Source organism: Corvus cornix, chromosome 5 (assembly GCF_000738735.6).
Source record: "Corvus cornix cornix isolate S_Up_H32 chromosome 5, ASM73873v5, whole genome shotgun sequence".
NCBI lineage: Eukaryota > Metazoa > Chordata > Aves > Passeriformes > Corvidae > Corvus > Corvus cornix.
The window spans coordinates 55,700,745-55,722,922 of record NC_046335.1 but is presented as its reverse complement, the minus strand read 5'-3'; the positions used below and the strand labels follow the sequence as shown (position 1 = coordinate 55,722,922).

The window sequence follows — 22,178 nt, the reverse complement described above, 5'->3', positions numbered from 1 at the left end:
ATGGTTTTTACTTCCTGCCATACTCTGGCACCTGTTAAAAAATGAACTACAAGTTTTAATTTCTCTTAGTACTGCACCTTTTACACCACCAGTAGTGAATATTTCAAGTACTCAGGTATGGCTAAGGTGTGCACTAGAGCAATAATGTTCTTTTCTGGGAATTAAGACTTTCAGGACAGCAAAATGCACCATTTTTAGGCAAGTCAGAGTGATGAGCAATTGAGTCATGCTGTCAGGCCACTGGGAACATTTCTGACAAAGGACTGGCCCATGGGTTAGCCCAGGAGTGAAGCCCTCTGAAGGCAGTGAAATTGCCTCCAGCTTCCCTTTGGATCTATAAGCACAACAAGAAACAGTCATGTTCTGGCAGCCCAGAGCTTTGACTCGGTTGTGCAGACTGATTTTTGCATTTAATCAAATCCAAGGGCATGACCACATTTCTACTTGTTCCTTGACTATTTATGAATTGAAATCAGAAATTGTACTATCCAGACCAGACTGAATTTAGTGATTTGATTGTTATAAAGAGTTTCTTTCACCAAAATGAGAGAATTCTTAAAGTCTTTTTAAGGTAGGACCTTTTGAGGTGATGACATGTGAAGCCATGGCACTTGTCCAAAAAGTAGGGCAACGGGCCATCACATCCCACCTAAATTAGACTTCAGGAAACTGTTGTTTGTAAATACTTTTGAAGTTTTTGGTTTAGAGAGAAGTTAAAAGTATCGTTGGGTAGTACTGAACAGTTAAAATTTCACCCTAGCAATAAGGTCATTTCGAATGATAAGTATTGTGGTTCTTCCTTGCATTTTCTGAATTCATCTAATACTATTCTGGAACTATCACAACAGAAACCATCACATGCTTCTAAAGGATTTTCTTTTCCAGCTTTCCTTCCACTGTTGCTTGCAGTTTTCATTGTTCATGTGGGAACAAAAGACACTGGTTTACTGGTATTTCATCTGGACAATTTGTCAATATATTGTTTAAGAAAAGTCCAAACTTATTGTCTGAAAGAAGCACCTATTTTTAACAATGTGCTTAAAAATCAAATAGCTTTCATTGAAAGAAAAAGAACACTGGATGAACTCCCTAGATAAATTCATATTGCATAATCATATTTTACCCTCTAAAAGCAAATTTAATGGGATGCTGTAATTCACTTTTCTCTGGTGTATAATGATTTTCTCTTGTCACCTATTCTTTGTGTCATTGCTAAATCATACTGCATAGCTTTAAGGCACTTTTTTTGTGTGTATCAGGTGCCTCAGAGTTCTTTTTATTTCCTTTTTTTTTTTTTTTTTTCAATTTGCTTATACCTTCCAGCAATGGGAAAAGGATGCAACTGACTGCTTTTAGTGTGGGGAATGTTGCTTGTGCTAGGAAATTATGAAGAATAATGCACTTCTATTTTGATGTAAAACCCAGAACAGAGAGTGGTCTAGTTGACAGAAAGTCAACTCTCCTTGCTGGTTTCCAGTCACTGGGAAATGAGTATGCACCCTTATCTGAAGGTTCAAGTTTGTCACTGGTATATGGTTCCACTAGGTACATCAAACTCAGCATTTACAATTAAGCCTGATGGAGATATTTTAAGAATTCTTGGTGGAATCAAAATAAATGCTGAAGAATAACCTAACAGTGCTTAAAGTCTACTGAGTAAATATGAAAGATATAGAAAGGAATGCACCCTCGTCCACCAGCAAGGCAGAATAAGCAATAATTACTTAATGCAGAAATAAAACTTGCCCCATGAAAAATGTGCCCAAAGCTTTTATAAATCTGCTGTTTTGCAGATATCGATGAGTGTGCCTTAAAGATCCACACCTGTTGGAATGATTCAGCCTGTGTGAACCTGGCAGGAGGGTTTGACTGCCTTTGTCCTTCTGGACCATCTTGCACTGGAGACTGTCCCCATGAAGGCGGCTTCAAGCGGAACGGGCAGGTGTGGACCCTGAGAGAGGACAGATGCTCCGTTTGCTCCTGCAAGGTGAGATCCAGCTGGCCTGAGTTTCAGAAGTCCTTTAATTCTCTGGGCTTGTGTCAGAAACCCAACATTGCAGTGTTACTGTTGGCAAAAATGTTAGCCTAAGCCCAAGGCACTGAGACAAAAGGTAAGCTCTGCTGTAGACTCTGAAGCTGGGATGGGGATATTCTTCTGGGAAGGCATTTCTTTTCTTATTTTGCACAACCACACACATAACTGAATAATGGCTAACCTTTCTGAGCTTCTACTATGTCACCCTGTGGGCCAGAGCATTTCAGAGTGTGCCTCAAAGAGGGTCTTGCATTACCCTTTAACACAATGTGAAGGTTCCAGCACGCTTACTGGAAATGCTGAAAACTGATTTTAATTTCTCTTTCATATGAGTATGCATCTCTCAACTTCCTGTTGGCTGTGTTTCCCTTTGCTTGGAATACATATGAATTAACTTAGTGAGAAGAAAGGTCTGAGCCTGAGTCAAAGGTTAGAAGACCCAGCAACAGGCACTTAATTTCCTCAAAGTGAAGAAGGGCAAAGGCCAGCTTTTTCAGCTTTTTCCTTCTCATCTCAGCTTGGCTGTGTTGCCAGCTCTCCCACTTGAGCAGTGCAGCTCTCTCTGTATGTTTGGAGAGGCCAGGTCTAGTATCAGTGGATGTACCTTAAGGAGTTAACATTTAGATCAGGGTGGGGATTTTTGTTGGGTTTTTTCTTCCCCTGGAAATTATGTTTTGGATTTTTTTTTTCCTGAGTATGGTAACCAAGTTAGAAAACATTTGGCTCTGCTTTCTTGATTTTCACTTGTTAACAGAGGAATCCTGTCTTTGAAATCAGAAGAATTTTAGAAACACCCTAATCTGAGATGTGGTTGGTTTTTTATGGTCACGTTGCACTGATTCGTTCATAGCATGGGTAAAGCTGTCCAAAGGCGCAGCAGAGCACTATAGGCCCAGTTCAAGTGAAATTAGGTTGTGACCTCTGTGAAAAGCTGAAGATGGAGCATGGGAATTGGCCTATCAGTCTCCATGTCTCAATGCTCGGGAGCCAGAGAAGCATGAGAGGGTTTTAGGGGGAACAGAGGGAAAGAGGTGTTTTGAAGTTGCAAGAAGCTGGAAGCCTCATCCTTTCTGTTTTGCAGTGGTGTGTTGCAAATGTGTTTTGCAAGGAAAAATTAAGACTTCAGAGTGAGTAGAACCTAAAAAGTACACTGCTGGTTTGGGCTCAGTAGGGAATGTGTTCTTGTTAGTTGCTATATTTGTTATTCAAGTAGCCTCAAGCTCCCTAAAACTCCTCCTTTCAGAAGCTGAAGTGTACAAGTTTACTGACTATATATCAAGCTTTTACGGTAATCTTGGGGAACCAGCAGGCTTATGAAAGGATTGCAGTCAATAGAATAAATAGTTTAATATATGTGAAGACATCTGGTCTGCCTTTGCAGAATTATTACTATTAGTATTCACATTTTAGATTGCTTGTAATTTGTTTTATTTGCCATTTCTCATTGCATGGTATTTCTTATGTTGAGTGTTGTTACTAGTATATGAAAATACAGAAATGATTAACTAGTACATAGTTTAAACTAAGCTTGACACTGTTGTTACGACTCTTACTATGTGTCTTCCTCACTTCAGTTTTTCCCTCTGTGAATTAGCATTTGCATTTAATTTCATTCCAGTGGCTGCCTGTTTCAAGAGCAAATTCGTGTCTATAGAACAGGGGAAACAGGAAGAAGAGCTCCTTGTCTATCACATCTCAGGCAGAATGTAAAGTCTTCACTCAGTGTTTAATGAAATACATTTTTATACATCCTGATAGCTTCCAGTACACCAGACTACTTCTCAAACCTCTCCTTTTCATGCAGTTGCATGGAGAACTGGCCCTGCTTGATCTTTTGCAGCCTGCTCAGTTTGCAGTGAGGAAAAGAGCGAAACGTAACTAAACCATTCCTTATACTACTTACTCAAACTTTGCAATGATCCTACTTACTTGTTTTATCCAGGATGCAAGTCAGCATTTCATTGTTGAAATAAAACTGGCTTTTTTTTGCTATAATTATTCTGGCAAAAGTCAGGTGGATATATTTTGTTCATTGCCTGAAGCACATAGGTACCATCTTTAAATATTTTCATTTATAATCTGGTGCAAAGGAAATTAAATACCTTACTTAATGAACTTCAAAGCTATTTGTGAAGTAGGATACTGTGGAATATAGGAAATTATATTGCTTCATTTATATAATGAAACAAAGTGTCATTATTGAAGCACAGGGTATTTCAGTGTTTTACCAGACCCAGTGTCTTCAAACCATTCTTGTTCATCTAAATGCACATAAAGTTTACAAAATCATAAATTCTCAAAACTATAAATGAACACTGTTCCTTAGGTATATTTGACATGTCTTGTATATGTCTTGTATCTTTCTGAACTGTTGTGGATTTAATAGACCATCAGATTTAAGGCTGGTAGGATTTGGGGTGGGAAGCTATTGTGCTCTCTCATGAAAAGAGCAAAGCCTGGGTGTGCAGTGTGGCTATATCTGGGCTTTCGAGTCTGTCTTCTGATTAAGACAACCCTCCCTTCCTTCTATGAAAAAAAGCCTGGGAGATACACACAGCACTGGGAGCAGGGGGATCTTCCAAGCTAATGTGTGTTCCTGGGGGTGAGAACCATTTGGTGGTTTGGTTTTTGCAGGGTCTGATTTCTGTCCAAACTGGGTTTGGGGCTTTGTGAAAACTTGAACCACCCAGTGGTTAACAGTGATTCTCTTGTGTGTCAGTTTTTCCTTTGATAAGAATGATTTTACGTTCATACCACTTTAGAAGAATGTAGAACTGATTCAGTGAGGAAGGTGGGAAAGAAGAGGTAGTAATAAGATGCTGTATGTTATTATTCACCTAAAGAAAATAAGGTTTTCTATATATATTTCTCAATTTTCTATGTATTTCTCAGGGCTCCTGCTGAGCTGCAAAGATGCACATGAGATAGTGTAGCTTAAGAGGCTTTGTGTCACTGCAGTATAGGGATAAAAATGTTTTTTGAAAGGCATAGAGCTAATGAGGTTGTACACAAAACACAGATGCTTACAGACAAAACAGACTAGCAGTGTATTATGATTACCAAGAGTTCTCTGGCAAAGTCATCAGGTTTTTTCAGTGTTCTGAAATATGGAGAGTAAAGGCAACGTAAAACATGCTCAGGGAAGCACAGAATTAACGGCACTGTCACCAGGGCAATTTTGAAAACTGGTCTTGAAAGCTTAGAAACTGAATTGGATTTAAGCAGACGGGCTGTTGTTAGCCATTATTAATCAGCATAGAAGAGGAGAGAGACTGCCATGGTTGAGGCTCCCTGGATTCCTGTCACAGCCCCACATGCCTGGATCTGGTCATCCTGACGGAGCTCCTGGGCTAAGCTGGCTTTTGATGTGCATCTGCAGCTGCCCAAACCCATGGCTGAGGAAATGGGCTACTGCTGTTCTTCCTTATGATTTACTCAGACTGCTGAGTAAGGAGATAAAGCTTGTTTATCCCTCCTCCCACATCTGAAGTGGCAATCTAGCCGCTAGTACAGAATACTTAACTTAATTTGATACAACACTGAACAAAGCTTGTAGAGTAATATATGCCCTGAAGTTGGCGAAAGTGGTTCAGGTCCATGTTAACCTGGCATGCTTTCTACTTTCTCATAATTCAATGTTGTCTTCAGCTTTGCTTGTTAGGCATAAGAAATAATGTTAATTATTTTTACAGTGGCAAGGAATATTCTAATCCATTCAAAACTACAATGAAATGCAGCAGTAACACTGAGCTGACATGGCATTGTGATTCCCTGATGCTAATTTTGTCTATGTTGCATTGTGGACAAGACTGGCTTTGCTTTAAAACAGGAACCAAACCCTGGTTCCTACATCAAATAATAAGCAGTCACCTCCCCCATGCTACATGCTGAGCAACCTGGTCTAGTGCAAAGTGTCTCTGCCCATGGCAGAGGGATTAAAACAAGATGAGCTTTAGAGTCCCTTCCAACCCAAACCATTCTGTGATCCTATCCTGCTTATGGCTGTTTTGTCTGCCTCTGGAAAAGACATCCTGGGCTCCATTCACTCTTATTAGAAATAAGTTGTTTTCAAGGATCAGAGGAAATAAATTCCCTTGCATTGAAGGGTGTTCCTATATTTGGTGCAATGAAATTTTCTTCCTTACATCAGATAATAGACGCAGAACAAGGTTCTGATTAGGCTAGGAAAAACTGCAATGAAATGAATGAAGTTGCTTTAGGAATAGTATAGTTGTGATGCAAAGCAGAATATAGCTTTATCCAGGCCCTCTGTAATACATGTACTGAATTATAATGAATGATGATAAGTTCTTTTAAGCTGATGTACTGTAGGTCCAGATGTGGGACAGACACAGAGGTCAGAATAAAGAACAATTAGTGCTACTGTGATTGTGCTATATTTTGCACTAATTAAGTTAAAGGGTCCACCTTTATTCAGCTTACTTTCTTCACAGTGGTACATTCTGTCAAAATAGTGCTAAATAAATACTATATGTATTAGAGTGGCAACCGCTTGAAGAGTTTGTTGATGTAACCAATGAGATATGAAATTGCTTCACTGTATTTCACTGAGATATTGACTGCGTTTAAATTCAGTTGGCTGGAGACCGGCAAACAGTGTTTTCAGATTCAAGACAGAATTGGATCCATGCACTGACAGAAACTGGGATAGTACTGGTATTCGTTGTATTATGACAGGCAAGATCCAGTCCTTATTGGCATGGAATACACTGATAAGCCAAAGATGTGCCCTTTGATGTATGCACCCTGTGACCTTACCTGGGTTGCTCTCTGGCAGTTTGTGGTTGACGTCAGGGCAATGTGTCCTTGCAGGATGGGAGGATTTTCTGCCGGAGAACAGCCTGTGACTGCAGGAACCCCAGCGCTGACCTCTTCTGCTGCCCAGAGTGCGACACTCGTGTCACCAGCCAGTGCCTCGACCAAACTGGGCACAAGCTCTACCGCAGCGGGGACAACTGGACCTACAGCTGCCAGCAGTGCCGTTGCCTGGTATGAGTAAAGCAGTTTGGGTAGGAGTAAGAATAATAAGGATTATGACTTTTAGAAAAACAGACCTGGAGGCAGGCTCACAGCTATTTCTTCACCTGCTTTTCAGACTGGGGGTGATGGTAAAGCACTTACCGAGCCCCAGAGAACTGAAAGCTACACCATCAGTTTTCGTCTTACTGCTGAATAAGTAGGTCTAATGAGCAAAATGAAAAGCTTGAGAAGAGCTTGGAAACCTTGGCACTATATTAATTTTAGCATTAGTCTACTTTTGAGAACTTCTGTAAGGTTGTCTGATCTTTAAGTGACATTTTCAAACCTTTTTCGCATGCGATGGAGTTAGTTGGAGAAATTTCAGTTTTTAATTATGTCTGGTGGGCCTGTCTTGTCAAAAAGGGACAATGATTTTTTTATTATTTATTTATTTATTTATTTATTTGAATTCTGCAAATCTGGAAACATGGAGTACCAGTGCCACTGTGTAAATTAGAAAAAAATAACCACATAAAGAAGGATAAAGAAGACTGAAATTACTAGAAAAACATACAAAATAATGAAAACTTATTTTCTCATTAGACACTATAGATTATTTCCTTAAAGCTTTAAGTTTTCCATAGATATACTAATTAGTCCATCAATGAAGTTCATTAAAATTACCAGTTTTCCATTTATAGCTGCCTGTATAATATGGTCTATATGTATGTTACTAATCAAGAGGTGTCTGGGCATCAGGAAGGAAATTAGATTTGAAGCTTAGTTATTGTCATGAGGTAATTATCCATCATGCATAGAGTAAGTATTGAGGTTGTGGCTTACAGTTTCTTGCCTAATTTTATGATTGGGATAACATCCAGAGCTGTAAGACGGTGATGCCCTAAATCAGTGTTGTATGTAAGTTTCTGTGCAGTGTGTGATGTTCCCAGCATCTGAAGTGTTTACAGAGCAGTATAATGCAAGTTACTGAAGCCCTTTCCAGGTTAAATTTAGTCATACAGAGCAATACTCTGCAGAAGTGACCTGATGTTTCTGTCTTCTCCATGTCTCTATCTACTAAACTGTTGCAGATTTTTTTTTAAATAAAAATAATAATAAAAATAAGTAAATAATGGAATAAAATGAGTCAGTGGAGCACAAATGGTAAAGCTCTAACAATTCCTTTAGGAGCTGACAAAGTTGGTATTGGCTGTTGCTGCTTAGATAGATGTTCAGTGCTTCTCAAACGTACTGACCTACATCTATCTGCAGTGTCAATTTTCTATTTAAATGTTCGCTGTGATCCTGCAGAGATGTTTATGTGACCAGGAGTAAAAAGAGTGCATGAGTCTGCAAGGCAATCACAGCAAAAATTATAGTCTGTAGAAAATACTAGTACCCAGTATTTAACCCTGCCTTCAAAAACCCCAAAGAACTCAAGTTCCCCTGCTACGATGATCACAGTGTTGTTGTTTAGTCAAGGATCAACCAAATGCTACATTTAGGAAACTTCAGCTCAGTATTCAAACATGTATTTGTGTGATCAACCAAATGGAGATCTGAACCATTCAGTTTATTGAAATTTTTGCAAAACAATGATTTTCCATTCAAAAGCGTACAAAGTTACTTGGTGGTTCATAAATGGCAAGTTCAATGACACTGGCTTCAATTTTTATAGGAAGGAGAGGTGGATTGTTGGCCTCTTCAGTGCCCGACTCTGAACTGCGAGTACACAGCTATCTCAGAAGGAGAGTGCTGTCCTCACTGTGTCAGTGACCCCTGTCTGGCTGACAACATCACCTATGACATCAGGAAAACCTGTCCAGATGGCTACGGAGTCACGAGGCTTGGTGGCGCTGTATGGACGATGGTGGGATCTCCTTGTACAACCTGCAAATGCAAGGTACCATGGGCCAGCTGGAATGGTCGTGGAATGTACCTGAATAAAATAGGGGTCCCTTTCTGCCCTTGGAGGCTCAGATTAAGATCTTGGGGAAGTAAATGAGACCTGAGAGCCTGCAGAAAACCCTTGTGTTTTCTGTCTGGCAGAGTGTAAGCAAAACAATTCTCTCCTTGTTGAAAATATTGAGCACAGATATGTTAATATCCTAGTGCAACCTTCAGGCATTCTCAGTATGAGTCAAGGGTAACATTTCAATAATTACCTAGTGTGGATGTTCATGAAAATGTGTATTACAGAGCTGGTAAGCTGAGGGAAAAACACTAACATAAAAGTTTCACCAGCAAGTACACAAGTAAGGCATTGCAGCTCCAAGATAAAGGCACTCCCACAATAGTGATGGGGAGGGAATGTCACAGTTTCTGTTCCCTGATCTCATGAAGATGTGTTTTATCCAATGGCTCTCATGAAGGAGTGCAGTCTATTTCCCTTGCTTTGTGCAGTGATGACCCCACTGCGCCAATATCAGAATTATGTTGTTTTGAGTTATATAAAATGTTCTTTTGTTCACTCTGGGAAAGCAAGCTATTGCCCCAGGGCTTTGAATTATGGAAGGCAGCTTTTCTGCCATTTTTTTGAGGTTTTTTTCTGTAGATTTGTGATGGTTTAGAAAAAGAAAAGTAAAAAAAAAAACTCATTTGGGATTTTAGTGGTTGCTGTACTTTTTTATTACATAAAGTAGCTTTATAAATGACTGGATGTTAGAAAAAGTTACTTAACAATGGATTAAATTCCAAAGCTGTGTGGTGTTTATGTTGCCCCCATCCCCTCCATATCTGCCATGAACCAAAATCCTGAACTGTTTGCTAATTTCAGACAAGCAGAAAGCTTTCCTGTGTGGATCACATGAAAATTCTCTCCATTAACTTTCTTGCATGAGGGAAAAATGCAATCATCTTTGTTGCCATTGCTGTGCTGTATTTTATTATGGGGACCACATTCAGGTTTCAAGTTCCTGTGGTAGTTCAGGCCAGTTCAGTGCTATTTGGCAAAGTCGGCCTCCTCAAAGAGCCACCATTGGGAGCAGTGCTGACACTCTGGATGCTGGGGGCAGGTGATTTTAGGTGGTAGATGTGCCAGGGATACACCTATCTCTGCCTGCCGCCAGCCCTTTGCTCTTTGTGACCTGTTCTGCTTGTTTGTCTGTGCAGAATGGGAATGTCTGCTGCTCGGTGGATTTAGAGTGTCTCAACAATAACTGACCTGGTCAGACTGGACTGTGTCGAGGGAGGAAAACTACTGGAGTTCACACCTGAAAGGAAGCTGTATGCATTGGCATTTTATACAACAGACAATTACCAAAGTCTCCAAGCGAGGAAGATGTTTGGGAGTTGCCTTTGGGACCTATCACGATGCTCATCCTTGCTAGCCTTGTCCGGGTGACTTCCAGTACAGCGCATAGAAATCAATGGTTGCTACAAGTTTTCAGTGTTGTATATTACACACCTTTCCTGTCAAGAAATTTGCAAATATGTTTAAATTATTTCATGGGTAAACTAATGCTGTATTTTTGTTTTAATTTGTGTATTGACAACATTGATAGAATTCAGCTCTTCTTACTTTGAATCTAGATTTTACAAATAAGACAGCCTGTTGTGATTTTGTCCCATGATATTACATACTTGGTTCCAAGGTCCCTGTTAGATGTATTTATGAAAATATGTATGTATGTACAGTCAGATTGCATAGTACTTATATTTCACAGCTGTCCAACATTTTAAAGCATTCAAAGGTATGGACAGAATAAAAGTAATCAAAATAAGTCTGTCTTAAACTGTGAAATTAAATGCCATGAACTGAATGAAATGGCAGAATAAGCACTTTCTTCTCCAAACATGCAGAGCAGCAACAAGACTCCTATAGTGAGAAATGGAACTAAAACCCCATTTCACTGCCAATTCAACACATAATCAAGAAAGAATCACCAGTCATTATCAGTGTTCTGTTGAGTATAATTCCTCTGGATTATACTGTGAGTATATAAGTAAAACAGTCAGAGACCCTTAAGATGATATAGTTTAAGTTGACTAGGTTAGAATTTGCTTGCATTTGTAACATCACTGATGAGTTCAGAATTTTTCCTCTTTTGTATTTGCAGTAATAATGTCTGTTGTCCTCAGTTACTGCTGCCATAGTGACAAAGTGCAGAGGCACCTGTTCCAGCAACATGCAGGACAGGAGACCTTAATGCTTGGTAACTTCCATTACCTAATTAACAGCTCAGAAACAGATTTTATCTTTTCATATTTTATGACAGTCAAAAATACTTAAATTTACTGTGTTGTTGAGGACCTAAGTTTAGACAGAAATATAAATTAAGACTCTTAGCCCTATATGGAGTTTAGAGCTTAGATTCTCTTCAGCTAATGTCTATTTTTGTCATGAGGCTAGAAAGTTTGTGGCATTACAACAAGAATATATTTCTATGGCAATGCATCTACAGCTTAAATGTCACATTGTTAATGTGCTGTTGTGTTTTGTTCTGCTCATTCGTGTAGTGTTTTTTTTTCTTTTTTTTTATTTAATTAAACACACTGAATATATGGAAAAGATTTCAGAAATAAGTATAGTGGCTACAGTTTGGAAAGTCTACATTTGTGAGTTTTTCATAGTTTCATGCAGAAAATGTGAAACTGGTTAATAAGAACGATGTGTGACTATACAGTGAAAAAATCAGTTGTCTTTTAAATGAATTACTATTACGTTTATAAGGGAACAGTGGCAAAGAATATAAAATTACTTTCAGTCATTCAGATAACTTTATTCCAATTTTTTAAACACTTTTTGTTTTAGTTAACATCTCTGTGTGGTAAAGTTAAATTTATTTTCTTAAAATGCCCCATCATTTTCAGCTACTAATGTATTGACTCTATTTGCATTGCCCTGATGACTGTATAATAAGGGAAAGAGTTGTGTTTTATATGATAATCAAAGGATGTTTGTAAATCATAATTTCAGCTCATTTTGTATATCACATTGTAAAACCCAATGGTAATTCAGTTGGATAAGATACCCAGTGGGCTGAGATACGAAGGGGAATGATTTAAAATTTGTGGGCATCTAAATAAACTCCTATGTACAGATTGCTTTCCCTTAGTTTTATTAGCAGAGTTCTAAAGCACTGAACAATGTCCTTTCCAGCTTGAACTCATGATGTTGCAAAAAAGGAGAAAAAGTGTTTGCCAAGAGGTGAAGTATCAGAGTGGTAAGAAATATGTCATTTATAGTCAGACAGAATCATATATTCCAGTCTGTCATACTTAATTTCTGAAGCTCTGTAAATGGATTAAAGACAGTGCAAGCTCTGAAAATCATTATTTTCCCTTTTACCATGTAGTAGTGAAGCCCTTTCCCAGGATGCCTTCTGGAAGCTCCAGGTCTTGTTAGGATCATATTTAACAGGACCACAGAAGACTGCACTTTTCCACTGCAGACCAATTTTATTCCAGAACTCAAATGCAAATTAATTCAGTAAAACCTTTTCAGAGCATTTTATACAGCATTATGTGTCATTATCTCCAGAGTGATGCAGCTTGAATTGTTTACACAAAGTCAAAATATTGACACAGACCTGTTTATGTTGCATTTTAAGCAGTTGCCCTGACTGTGATGAACTTTTCCTTATGAAGTAATTTGATCACTAGTCACATCACATGTACCTTCAGAGTACTCAGAAGCCCCAGCCCAAAGAGCACATTATGGAGGAAAACTTAATTTCCTGTGTGACCAAGGTAAGTAAGAACTTTCAGAACTTCTTTCTTGATGAAATTCCCTATTCCCTATAAAGATATAGGCACTAAAATTAAAATGCTGAAAATACCAATGTTTATTATAATAATTTTAGAAAATGTTTCTTTTTGTTTGTGATATGGACATTGTCTCTGCTCAGTAGGATGTATATATATGTTGTACATGTAGTGTATATTTGTAGTGTAGTATTAACTTGAGGAGGGCTACCACTAACTTCTGTGAAAGGAAACTTGCTGCTAGCTAAGGGGCTTGGTCAAAGCTCTGGCTACAGACAGTTGGAATTTTTAGCTGTTTCTACTTACTTATCCTGTGAAAGAGTATTTTCTCTGTAACCCTTCTGATGACAAAAAAAAAGTAAATGAGTAACAAACAGAAAATGAAACTTCCAGCTCTGGTAAAATGTGTTTGCCCTCCTCCTTTTGGTCAAAACCTCAGCCTAGGTTCTCTAAACCAGAACCTCGTGTTATGTTTTGTGAGGACCGTGACTTTTCAGCTCTGCTCCCTGTGTGTTTGCAAACTCATCTCCTGAGTTAAAGCACGTGCAAATATTCCTTTGTAGTGGTTCCTAGAGTCATGGACCACTCTGAGCCAAGGCAGTCACTGTGAAAGGCCAAAGCTGAATTATTCCCCACAAATGCTGAATAATACCAGCCTCACGCACAGGAATGTGTGTGGGATTTATTAGTGCCTTGGTGTTGCCTCAGAGACCTAAGTAACAACTGTCTTCCAGTAATATATCTTCCCTCAAGAGCTGTCAGTGAGTTTTCAGGTATAACTGTGTATAAGATTTAATTAATAACATCTTTTCAGTCAGATTGCAATGACAACCAAAATATCATATTTTTTCTTTTCCTGTGACAGACAATAATGTTTTACAAAACAAAAGGTAAAATGTCAGGAGTGATTACACAAATGGTAGAGTAGATTTTAGCAGAATTAAATCATAACTCCTACGAGCAATATGGGAATGTCTCACATCTAATGGTACTTACATAATCATCATTAATGAGGGGTTTTTAAAAGGGCCCCATGATACAGTTTGATATAAAATTTTAAGTGAGTGTTGTGATAAGACATAATTGTTTGAGGAACACATTCTGCCAGCAGAAAAATGTGCCTGCCAACAGCTCCTCTTCTTTTTAAGGTACATCTTTGGAGCTCACTGAAATTTAAACTGGTGTAAGGAAGATTCATGGTAGTAGAAATTAAAAAAAAAAAAGGAAATTAAAAATACCCAATTTGGGGTGTCTGAATGCTTCATATCCAGTTCTTCTCTGTTACTGGTAGAAGTCAGCAATAATTCTGATTCAGCTGTCATTGACCTCGGAGGTGTTACTGAACTGCTGGTATTGCATGTAATCTGCAAATTACTTGCAGGTGCTAACAGGATTATTTTTTGCTACTAGCTGCTAGTGGATAGTCCCCCATGCACAGGGTTAGGTGTATATCAATAAATTTATCAAATGATAAAAAGGGTCAAATTCAGGGGTTTTTTTATGAAATCATCATCAGGAGGTTGACAACATGTGGATACATGATGCCAAAAATCAATCCCAGTCAAAAAAAAAGTACAAGCAAACAAACAACCAACCTAAAATAAGGTTCCCCAAACCATGTATCTGTCATTTAAGTTTTTTTACTGCTACTTCAACTGTGCAGTATGAGGGATGCACTGAATTCTCATGGGTAGATTTCTGACTGGGAGCCAAATCTTTGCTTCAGCATCACCTTACACTTGAATTTTTAATTTCCTCAATGTGTACGTGAGATTGTTTCATTTAAGTGTTTTGATTGAAATTGAGTGGTTTGGAGAAGTAAGTCTTAGTTCTCTTTGAGACAGAAGTAGCTGCAACAGGATCTGGACTGATTTAGGCTTCTTTCTTGTATGTGCCTCTGCCCTAATGGGGAGAAACCCCTTTGGGAAAGGGGAAAGGGCACAGAGTTACCTGGCCAGGGGCCTGGTGTTCAGGTGGTTCTGTGTTTACAGCCACTGGTTCTACAGGGCTGAACACTATTTTACAGGAGATAAACAAACCCGCTGATAGTTGTCCTTCTCTCTTCTGTAACTTCTTTCAAAATGACTCCTCACGTCATCCCTACACATATCCCAAAGCTCTTTATTATTGAGTGCCTGGTGGTTATTCATGGAGATCCACTTCAGTGAGGAAAGGCTTAGAGGTTCTGCAGCCAATCACACCATCACTCAAACACAAAACAGAGCCAAGGCCTTTTCAGAGCTGAAAAATCCTGCCTTCTAATAATGCAGTTGATTGATTGCCATTTGATTAACTCTAAATCTACTTTTCCTTGAGCAAGAATTGGAAATGTATTTGATGTAATCCAGTGCTTCTTTGCACTGGTTTTGACAGATTCCCTTTGGTAGTATTAAATATGCAGATTTGTTTTCCTACCTGAATATTATGCCAAGTGTTCATCCAGGTGCTAGAATGTGTGGTTTTGCTACTGCTGTGTCTCTAGAGTCAAAATAGGAAATCCTTACTTAATGCCTATGAAATTAGGATCAGAGAATCACCAAAATATGTTCAGGTGAGCACTAATTTTAATGGTAAGCTTACCTGCTAAGGTTAAAGAAAACCAAATATGTATTTTTAAAGTACATTTTCAGCTGGAGAGGTGATTTTTCAACCTGAAGACAGTTTTGTCCATTTACTCATGTTTGTATTAAATAGTTAGCTGATTATTTCACTCATTAGCCACACAAATTTAATTTATGATTTGCAGAGTAGAAAACAGCTTTGAGAACTGCTGCATGAAGTCACCTCTTGTGCAGGTTTCCATACAAAAATAGTATTTGTTAGAATCTACGGCCAGCACTTTCTCAGAATCAGAAGGAAATACCTCTTGTGTGGTCTTAGGCAATGTACTTTGCTGTATTTTTCTCTTTTTCTACTGTTACAGCATTGAAAGCCTTTGGAGAATGTCTGGGCTGCTGAGACTCAAACCATCAGCTCCCACTGCCGGCAGAGGGGTGGTGGGAGGAGGTGGGTGCCGTGGGCGGGATGTGCTCAGGGTGGGATGTGGTGGTCGCAGCACTGGAGGGCCTGGAGGATGCCCTCACAAGTGAAAGCAACACTATGGCAGCAACTGTGTTCTCTGTGGGTGAAGCAGAGCAGGGCAATGAGCTTGATTCCTCTGCATCTTCCCAATTAAAATCAGGAAAAACTCTTTGGAAGGTGTCTTCTGCTGGTGTCTTAAAAATGCCAGAAACGCCAGGAATTACCTGCTTTTCTTAGTGTTTTGGACAGTAGTGGTTAAGGATGAGCTTCCCAGGACCAGAGGGTAAGTAAATGTATAGCAAAGCAGTTCTTACCTCAGTGGGCTAATTAGTAATGTCAACAGGTATTACTATATTTTCTTTTGAATTTGGAAGTATTTTAATTCTACTGACAACAAAAAGTGATTGTTATTGTTCCCTTCTTTACAGTTTATTTTACTTTCCTGGATTATTTTGCTGATCTCTCAGGCTGTCTTACAACCTGAACAGGGACTGAGCAGATAATGTGAGGACTAAGCAAAATAAGTTTGGGGGGGGGGTTTTTAAGCCTATAGTAAAAGGAAATTTGGAACCATAAGTGTATGGGGTTTTTTTTTTTCATTTAAATGTCACTTTGTTTTATACTACCCATAGCTAGAATTAATGCAGAATCTGGGCCTCAGTCTCAAAAAATCTGTTTTTACTATTAAAGGAAGGCAGTTACGTGCCTTTCAGGCATCCTTTTTTTTAATGATGTCTTGCTTAAGTATTTACTGTCTCAGGGAACAAGGGAACTGTATCTCTGGCATTTGAAAGAGTGACTCCACACTGTCCCTGAGAATGGTCTGTTCCATGTCCTTTCTGCCTGGAGTTCTCAGAGCTGGCTCAGCAGTATCCAAAAATTCATGTAGTAAACCAAGAACACAGTTGTATCTGAAGACATGTTGATAGACTGGTAGAAGGGAGGACAGATGAGCCTGAGAGCAGTCTCACATCAATCCTTAACAAAGCCTCAGGCATCACCAGGAAGTATTTTGGGACATGCAGGATGGTGTAAATCACAAATGTTGGCCGCAGTTCTGTAGGCCTCTGGAGTTCAGGGGAGTTAAGCTGAAAGTTTCCTATGTCTAAGTATTGCTCAGCATGAAAGTTCAAAGCTATTTCTCTTCCTGAATTAAAGCATTCCTGTAAGATAGATGGGATTATGGTGTGCACATATATATCCTCTAGAATTGGGGGAAAAAAGAAATTATCCCCAATGACTTTTTCACCTGAGTAGCCATCTCATTCTAAGTCAATTGTCAATGTTTGAGATACTATTTACAGAGGAGCTTTTCTAGTGTGAGTAATACTATTTCAAGTGAAAATAGATGGATGTCATCTATTTCAGATGAGTTGATCCAGTGCAAGGATAGCAATGAGAAATGTCAGTCCTACATGTTCAAAAATTATACCCCAGCTGTGCTAAAATTAAAAGCTAAGCTTTAGAAAAATGTATGTGTTTGAAAATGTACATTTTTCAGTGATTCGGGATTGTCAGTGCTGAACTTACATTATTACTGCCAGTAACTCTACACCCTGCCAGTGCTGTGGGCAGATGCCCAAGGAGGCAGGTCCAGCGTCATGAGGGGATAGCTGGTGGAACAAGCTGATATATAAGTGTCTTATTGCACAGGGAAATAGTGACAGGACAAGGGGCATGGTCTTAAATTAAAAGAGGAGAGATTTATATTAGATGTTAGGAAGAAATTCTTTCTCAGGGGGTAGCAAGGCACGTGGGAACAGCTCAGTGGGAACAGCTTGCACAGAGAAACTGTGGCTGCCCTATCACTGGAAGTGCTTATGGCCAGGCTGGATGGGGCTTTGAGCAACCTGGCATCCGTAGGTGGTCCCTTTCAACCCAAGCAAGCCTTTCTATTATTTCTCTGAGGATTTCTTTGGTGTGTGCCTCTCCCTTCATGTCAGCAGAATAGCTGAGGAGAGCCCAGGTTCCAGGGGTGGGCTGAACTGGGGGAGCCCAGCTGCCCCCCCAGGCAGGCAGTGTTTGGGCCACTTAAGGAGGGTCCAAAAGATTGATGTTTCTGGTCCAGACCAAGCTCAGTGTGTGTCTGAGCTTTCATCGAAAATAAGGGGTTAGAATCTAACTCTTTTTATGGGAGTTTGAGAGCTTTTGGGAGGCAGCTGATGCTGGAGATGGGTCTGTGTTTGGAAAGCAGTGGTGCCTGTACTGACCTACTTCCCTGTCAGTGTTTTTGCCCTGAATTTGTGCCAAAAGGTGGCCAACCCTGGTGCCTAACTGTAAGCTGGAAAAAAAGAACCTGTGAGGACCCTGCCCCCAACACCCAGAAAATAAGGAAGAGACCCGAAAGAGAAACACATTAAGCCTTTAGCACTGAATAAACAAATACAAAAGTGTGTACATTTAGTGATTTTAGTTCATAATGGGAATGCCATGGTCTAGGAGTAATGCCAAATTCATAGCACTAGCTCTAATGCAGAAAAACTACTCACCTAGCACTCCTGCCATTAAGTCATGGTGGGGTCTAACTGCACCATGGCCTGTTGTAACAGTGCATGCAGACACATTTTTATGCAGAAAATACATCCTATCCAAAATGCATCTTTCAGCAAGTGTAATCAAAGTGAAATAGACTGATCAGGAAAACAGTAAATTTATAAATTTGTGATGTGTGACTGGCCTGTGTGATTATCAGATTGTACTTTAAAACAGATAAAATGATTTGTGTGATAGCTTAAAAATAAGGAGAGGGTTAAGAGCTTCAATGAAGCCTCTCAGTTCAGAGGTGGTCAAAAATTGCAGCTTTTACAATTGCAGAGTTGTAAGAAAGATCCTGGTTAATGAAATTTTCTATATATGTAGGGTGATGTTTAGTAATTGAGGCAAAAGAAATCATTAAGTCAAAGCTTGCAAATGGAAGGAAGAGAACCAAAAAGAAAACAAAGCATTATGTCAACTAAGCAGGAACTTCAGAATGAGATTTCTGCATTTTTTATGACATGAGAGTACTGCCTATAGCAAAAATAAATGGTTTATTAAGCTTAGGCTGGCACCAGATGCAAAGAAGTGGTAGCAGTTCAGGAACTGGAAAACCATTATCAAGTATGTAATGGAACATCACTGAGTAATCTAGGTTATAAACATTCCTTTGGCTTTCTGCATGAGAGAAAAGTGAAGCTAAAATCAAGCAAATAAAACTAGTATTACTTAATGTTGAAAATATGATGTCATAGGGCAGTTTAAATGGGAAGAGGAGCATGCAAGAGAAACACATGGGTGGAAGAGCCAGGTGATATCAACACAGGCGATGATGCTTTTAGCAAAGACAAATGAATTTGTGAAGCTGGTGACACTAAATGTGGAAGTGACTTATAGGAAAGGCTCCTAAGCCAAGGAAGCAAAGAAAAGGAATCCAAAGGAGTCAATACACTAAATACGATTCGATTTTTTTATTTATTTGTCTTTAGAATGTGGACACACAAGATTGGAAACTACTTCTGCCTTTTATGATTTTATTTAGAAAAGAACCTGATCCTGGCCACTGGGAGAATGTCCAAGAGCAGGAACGTGGATCTTGGAGCTGTGACTGGCCGATGAGAGTGGGGCTGTGCCAGGGCAGGGGGCCGGGAAGGCAGAGCAACCAGCCAGCAGCATGGCATTTCCTGGCTGGAGTTGTAAAGACAAGATTTATTGCAGAAGCAAAGGGCTGTGGGTAAAACAGAGCAGGACTAGGATCCCAAGTCTACACTGCCCGTTTCTTTCTAATGAGCAGCCAACTCGATGACTCTAGTGGCAGCCTAAAAGTGATTACTGGAGGCTTGGAGCTTGGTGAACTGCTTGCAGTTCTGCCTTTCCCACCCCACATCCCCACTTTCATCCCCAGTAGAATGTTTCTTGAACATTCTGTGGGATGCATGAGACTTTACAATGACAGTATAGTTCTTCCCAAGTTGTTCTCAGGTGTTAGATATTTAATGAAACTGTGCCTTGAAAGAGTACCGGGAGCAGGAGCTCTTTGGAGTGAGGTTGGAGCACATTGCTCTCAGCTACACATCTTGAGCTTGCTCCAATTTTGTGATAAATGGTAATAATAAAATTGCCATGTAGGATCTAATAACATAATAGACCATATAATCATAAACTCTGAGTTTGAAAGGTAAACAAAATATTTTTCTGGCAAGAGTGCAACAGGGAGTTACAATTTATCCCTCTCTGCAAAATCTCTGTACAACCCAAACATTCCATTTATTTCAATGGTGAGGCGATTAGAAAGCTTTTGATACAACATTGTCTTTAGACATTATAAAGCAAATTGTTTGTTAGTATGGCAGTAAAGGCTTTGCTGCAGCAGAGCATGCTTTGCAACGATAGAAGCAGATGGTTTACAAAGTTACAGAATAAGAACTGATTATCGATTTGCTATCCTCTAACAACATCAATGTCTAGTGCTAATGTACTCTACTGCTTGTTACTGAGTAAATAGCTATTTTTATATTACTTGCTTTCTTGCAAATTGGCTACTACCAGGAAAAGTAAAATATATGGCTGTCTAATATCCTGAAGCAGTAAACAAATTGCTTGGGGAGAACATCAGTGAAGCACTGAAGAATATTCACTGATATTTATAATTTTTGTATCTGTCAAAAAACTCCAAAAGTTCACAATTCTCATAATACCAGAGATAGCAACTCTGTTGCTTTACCATTTCCTTCTAATACATACAGGTAATTTAGTAAAACACTGAACATATTCTATGTTAGCAGAACTCGAAATCACAGGATTTTTAGCAATCACTGAGCATACAATGAAATATTAGCTTCTTTATTGTTCTCTTTTGGCTTGAAGAAAAGAAGATTCCAGAAGGTTAAAAATGCAGCTAAAAGCAGAAGCGATATTATAATTCAAGGTGACTATGTAGCATGTATAAATAACCATGCAATAAATATTTTGCCTTTTATATTCTGGTAGCTTTTAATAGCTTTCCCCAGTTCAGGCTGGGGAAAGGGAGGCCATTATATTTTGACAAGATTGTTTTCACTCAAGCTGTTGTTCTTCAATGAAAACAGACTTCTTACAGGTCAGTGACACACACCCGCCGTGATTTATGCATCCAGAGTGTGGCAGGCATGGGAACTCTAATAGGTTTTTCACTGTCAATTTAATTCAGTTTTTGATCATTGCCTCTTTTGCAGGTTAGACTCTTCAACTTTCCAGATGCCAATCCAACCTGTGAGTTGTTGCACGGTGTTATCCCAGTGGACATTCCTGGAGGCTGTGGTGTGGTCCATGGAGCCACGTGGTCTGGTGAGCAGTGGCAGTTCCATAGCCAGAGAACTGGTCTGGCAGTGCCTGTGCCCAGCTTCCCCTCCACCCCAGCCTGGGGAGCTGTAAGAGACAGTCTGAAGATCCCTCATCTGCCTCACGATCATCGCCAAGGACAGAGACTGAACACAGGAGTCCTGGCCTGGCTGAGGTGGGATGTCTGCCAACTGTTGCCTGCGGGTGTGCCTGCTGGGAACTGGTACGCATTCCTGAGGAAAATTAGTGCAGGTCACGGTGGACTGCACCATGCTTGCTGCCCAGGCGGGAAGGGCTGCGCTGATGCGGAAAGGAATGACCTGTCCTGTACACCTGTCCTGTACCTGTTTCCCAAAGCAACGGGCCTCATAACAACGGCTGTAGATTTCCCCACCTCTTGGGGAAAAGGGGGAGATGTGGAGATACAGCCAGAAAGCAGAAGCGAGAGCACTGCTAAACTCATGCCAGAAGTAGACACGCTAACGCTGCTAGGCCGCAAACCACGGCAGGCAGTACGGCCTATAAAAGGCATGCTTGGTATGTACCTGTGGTAGTGCTGGCTTCTAGTTTTGCAATGCTATTACGAAACATAGATATGGTCTTGGCCAGTTGCCCCTCGCTTCAGAAAAGGGCTATAAAGGGACTTTCTGAGATAATGGAGATGAGATCTCCTCACAGAAAGAAGGTGAATCTATTGGCAGAAGACCACGAGGATTTCGTCCCATCCGTTGGTAGCTATCCCCGCCCCCTTCTTCCTCTCTACTCTTTACTTTGTTTTCTTTATCTCTCTCTCCTCTATCGCATTACCGTGTTGTGGGTACTTAATAAAGGTGCACTGTTTTGATTAGAACTGAAATCCCTTGTGTCCTTTTGCACTCTGAGATCTATAAATGAACCTTCACAACTCTCGCTTGTATTAACGAATCGTGACAGGAGCCCCCACAAGGCATCCCCAAATGTGGTTCCTGTGTCTGAGAGGTAAATGGCTTGTTCTGCCTGGCACAGGCATTTTAAAGCTTAATGAGGCACTGAGTAAACAGTGGAGAGGAGAGGAGAGAAAAAATTGGGTTTGCAAAAGAAGAAAGGATCTGTCTTCTCATGATATTAATCCAGAATGAGGACCAGGGTCTCTTGTCTTGTA

At 39.8% G+C, this 22,178-nt stretch overlaps 2 protein-coding genes across 4 annotated transcripts in view; both read left to right on the top strand.

Moving 5' to 3' along the window:
* The window catches only part of NELL1 (neural EGFL like 1), a 297,795-nt gene extending 285,739 nt beyond the window's left edge, over window positions 1-12,056 (top strand). For all 3 annotated transcript variants that reach the window (XM_039552597.1, XM_039552596.1, XM_039552595.1), the window contains 4 exons: window positions 1,794-1,987; window positions 6,869-7,045; window positions 8,694-8,918; window positions 10,127-12,056. In XM_039552597.1, coding sequence (XP_039408531.1) covers window positions 1,794-1,987; window positions 6,869-7,045; window positions 8,694-8,918; window positions 10,127-10,177 — 647 coding nt within the window. In that variant the 3' untranslated portion in view covers window positions 10,178-12,056. The remainder of the gene's footprint in view (window positions 1-1,793; window positions 1,988-6,868; window positions 7,046-8,693; window positions 8,919-10,126) is intronic.
* A 101-nt stretch (window positions 12,057-12,157) lies between these two features.
* Window positions 12,158-21,893, top strand: LOC109950898. The gene is made up of 2 exons (XM_020583497.2): window positions 12,158-12,706; window positions 20,932-21,893. The coding sequence occupies exons 1-2, from the start codon at window positions 12,629-12,631 to the stop codon at window positions 21,589-21,591; spliced, it is 738 nt and encodes a 245-aa protein (XP_020439086.2). The 5' UTR covers window positions 12,158-12,628; the 3' UTR covers window positions 21,592-21,893.
* Window positions 21,894-22,178: the final 285 nt, after the last annotated feature.

Excerpts from the sequence above, each read along its gene's own strand:
- LOC109950898 (XM_020583497.2), top strand. The coding sequence starts at position 12,629 with ATGTACCTTCAGAGTACTCAGAAGCCCCAGCCCAAAGAGCACATTATG. Across the intron at positions 12,707-20,931 it reads TAATTTCCTGTGTGACCAAG|GTTAGACTCTTCAACTTTCC; the intron begins GTAAGTAAGAAC and ends CCTCTTTTGCAG.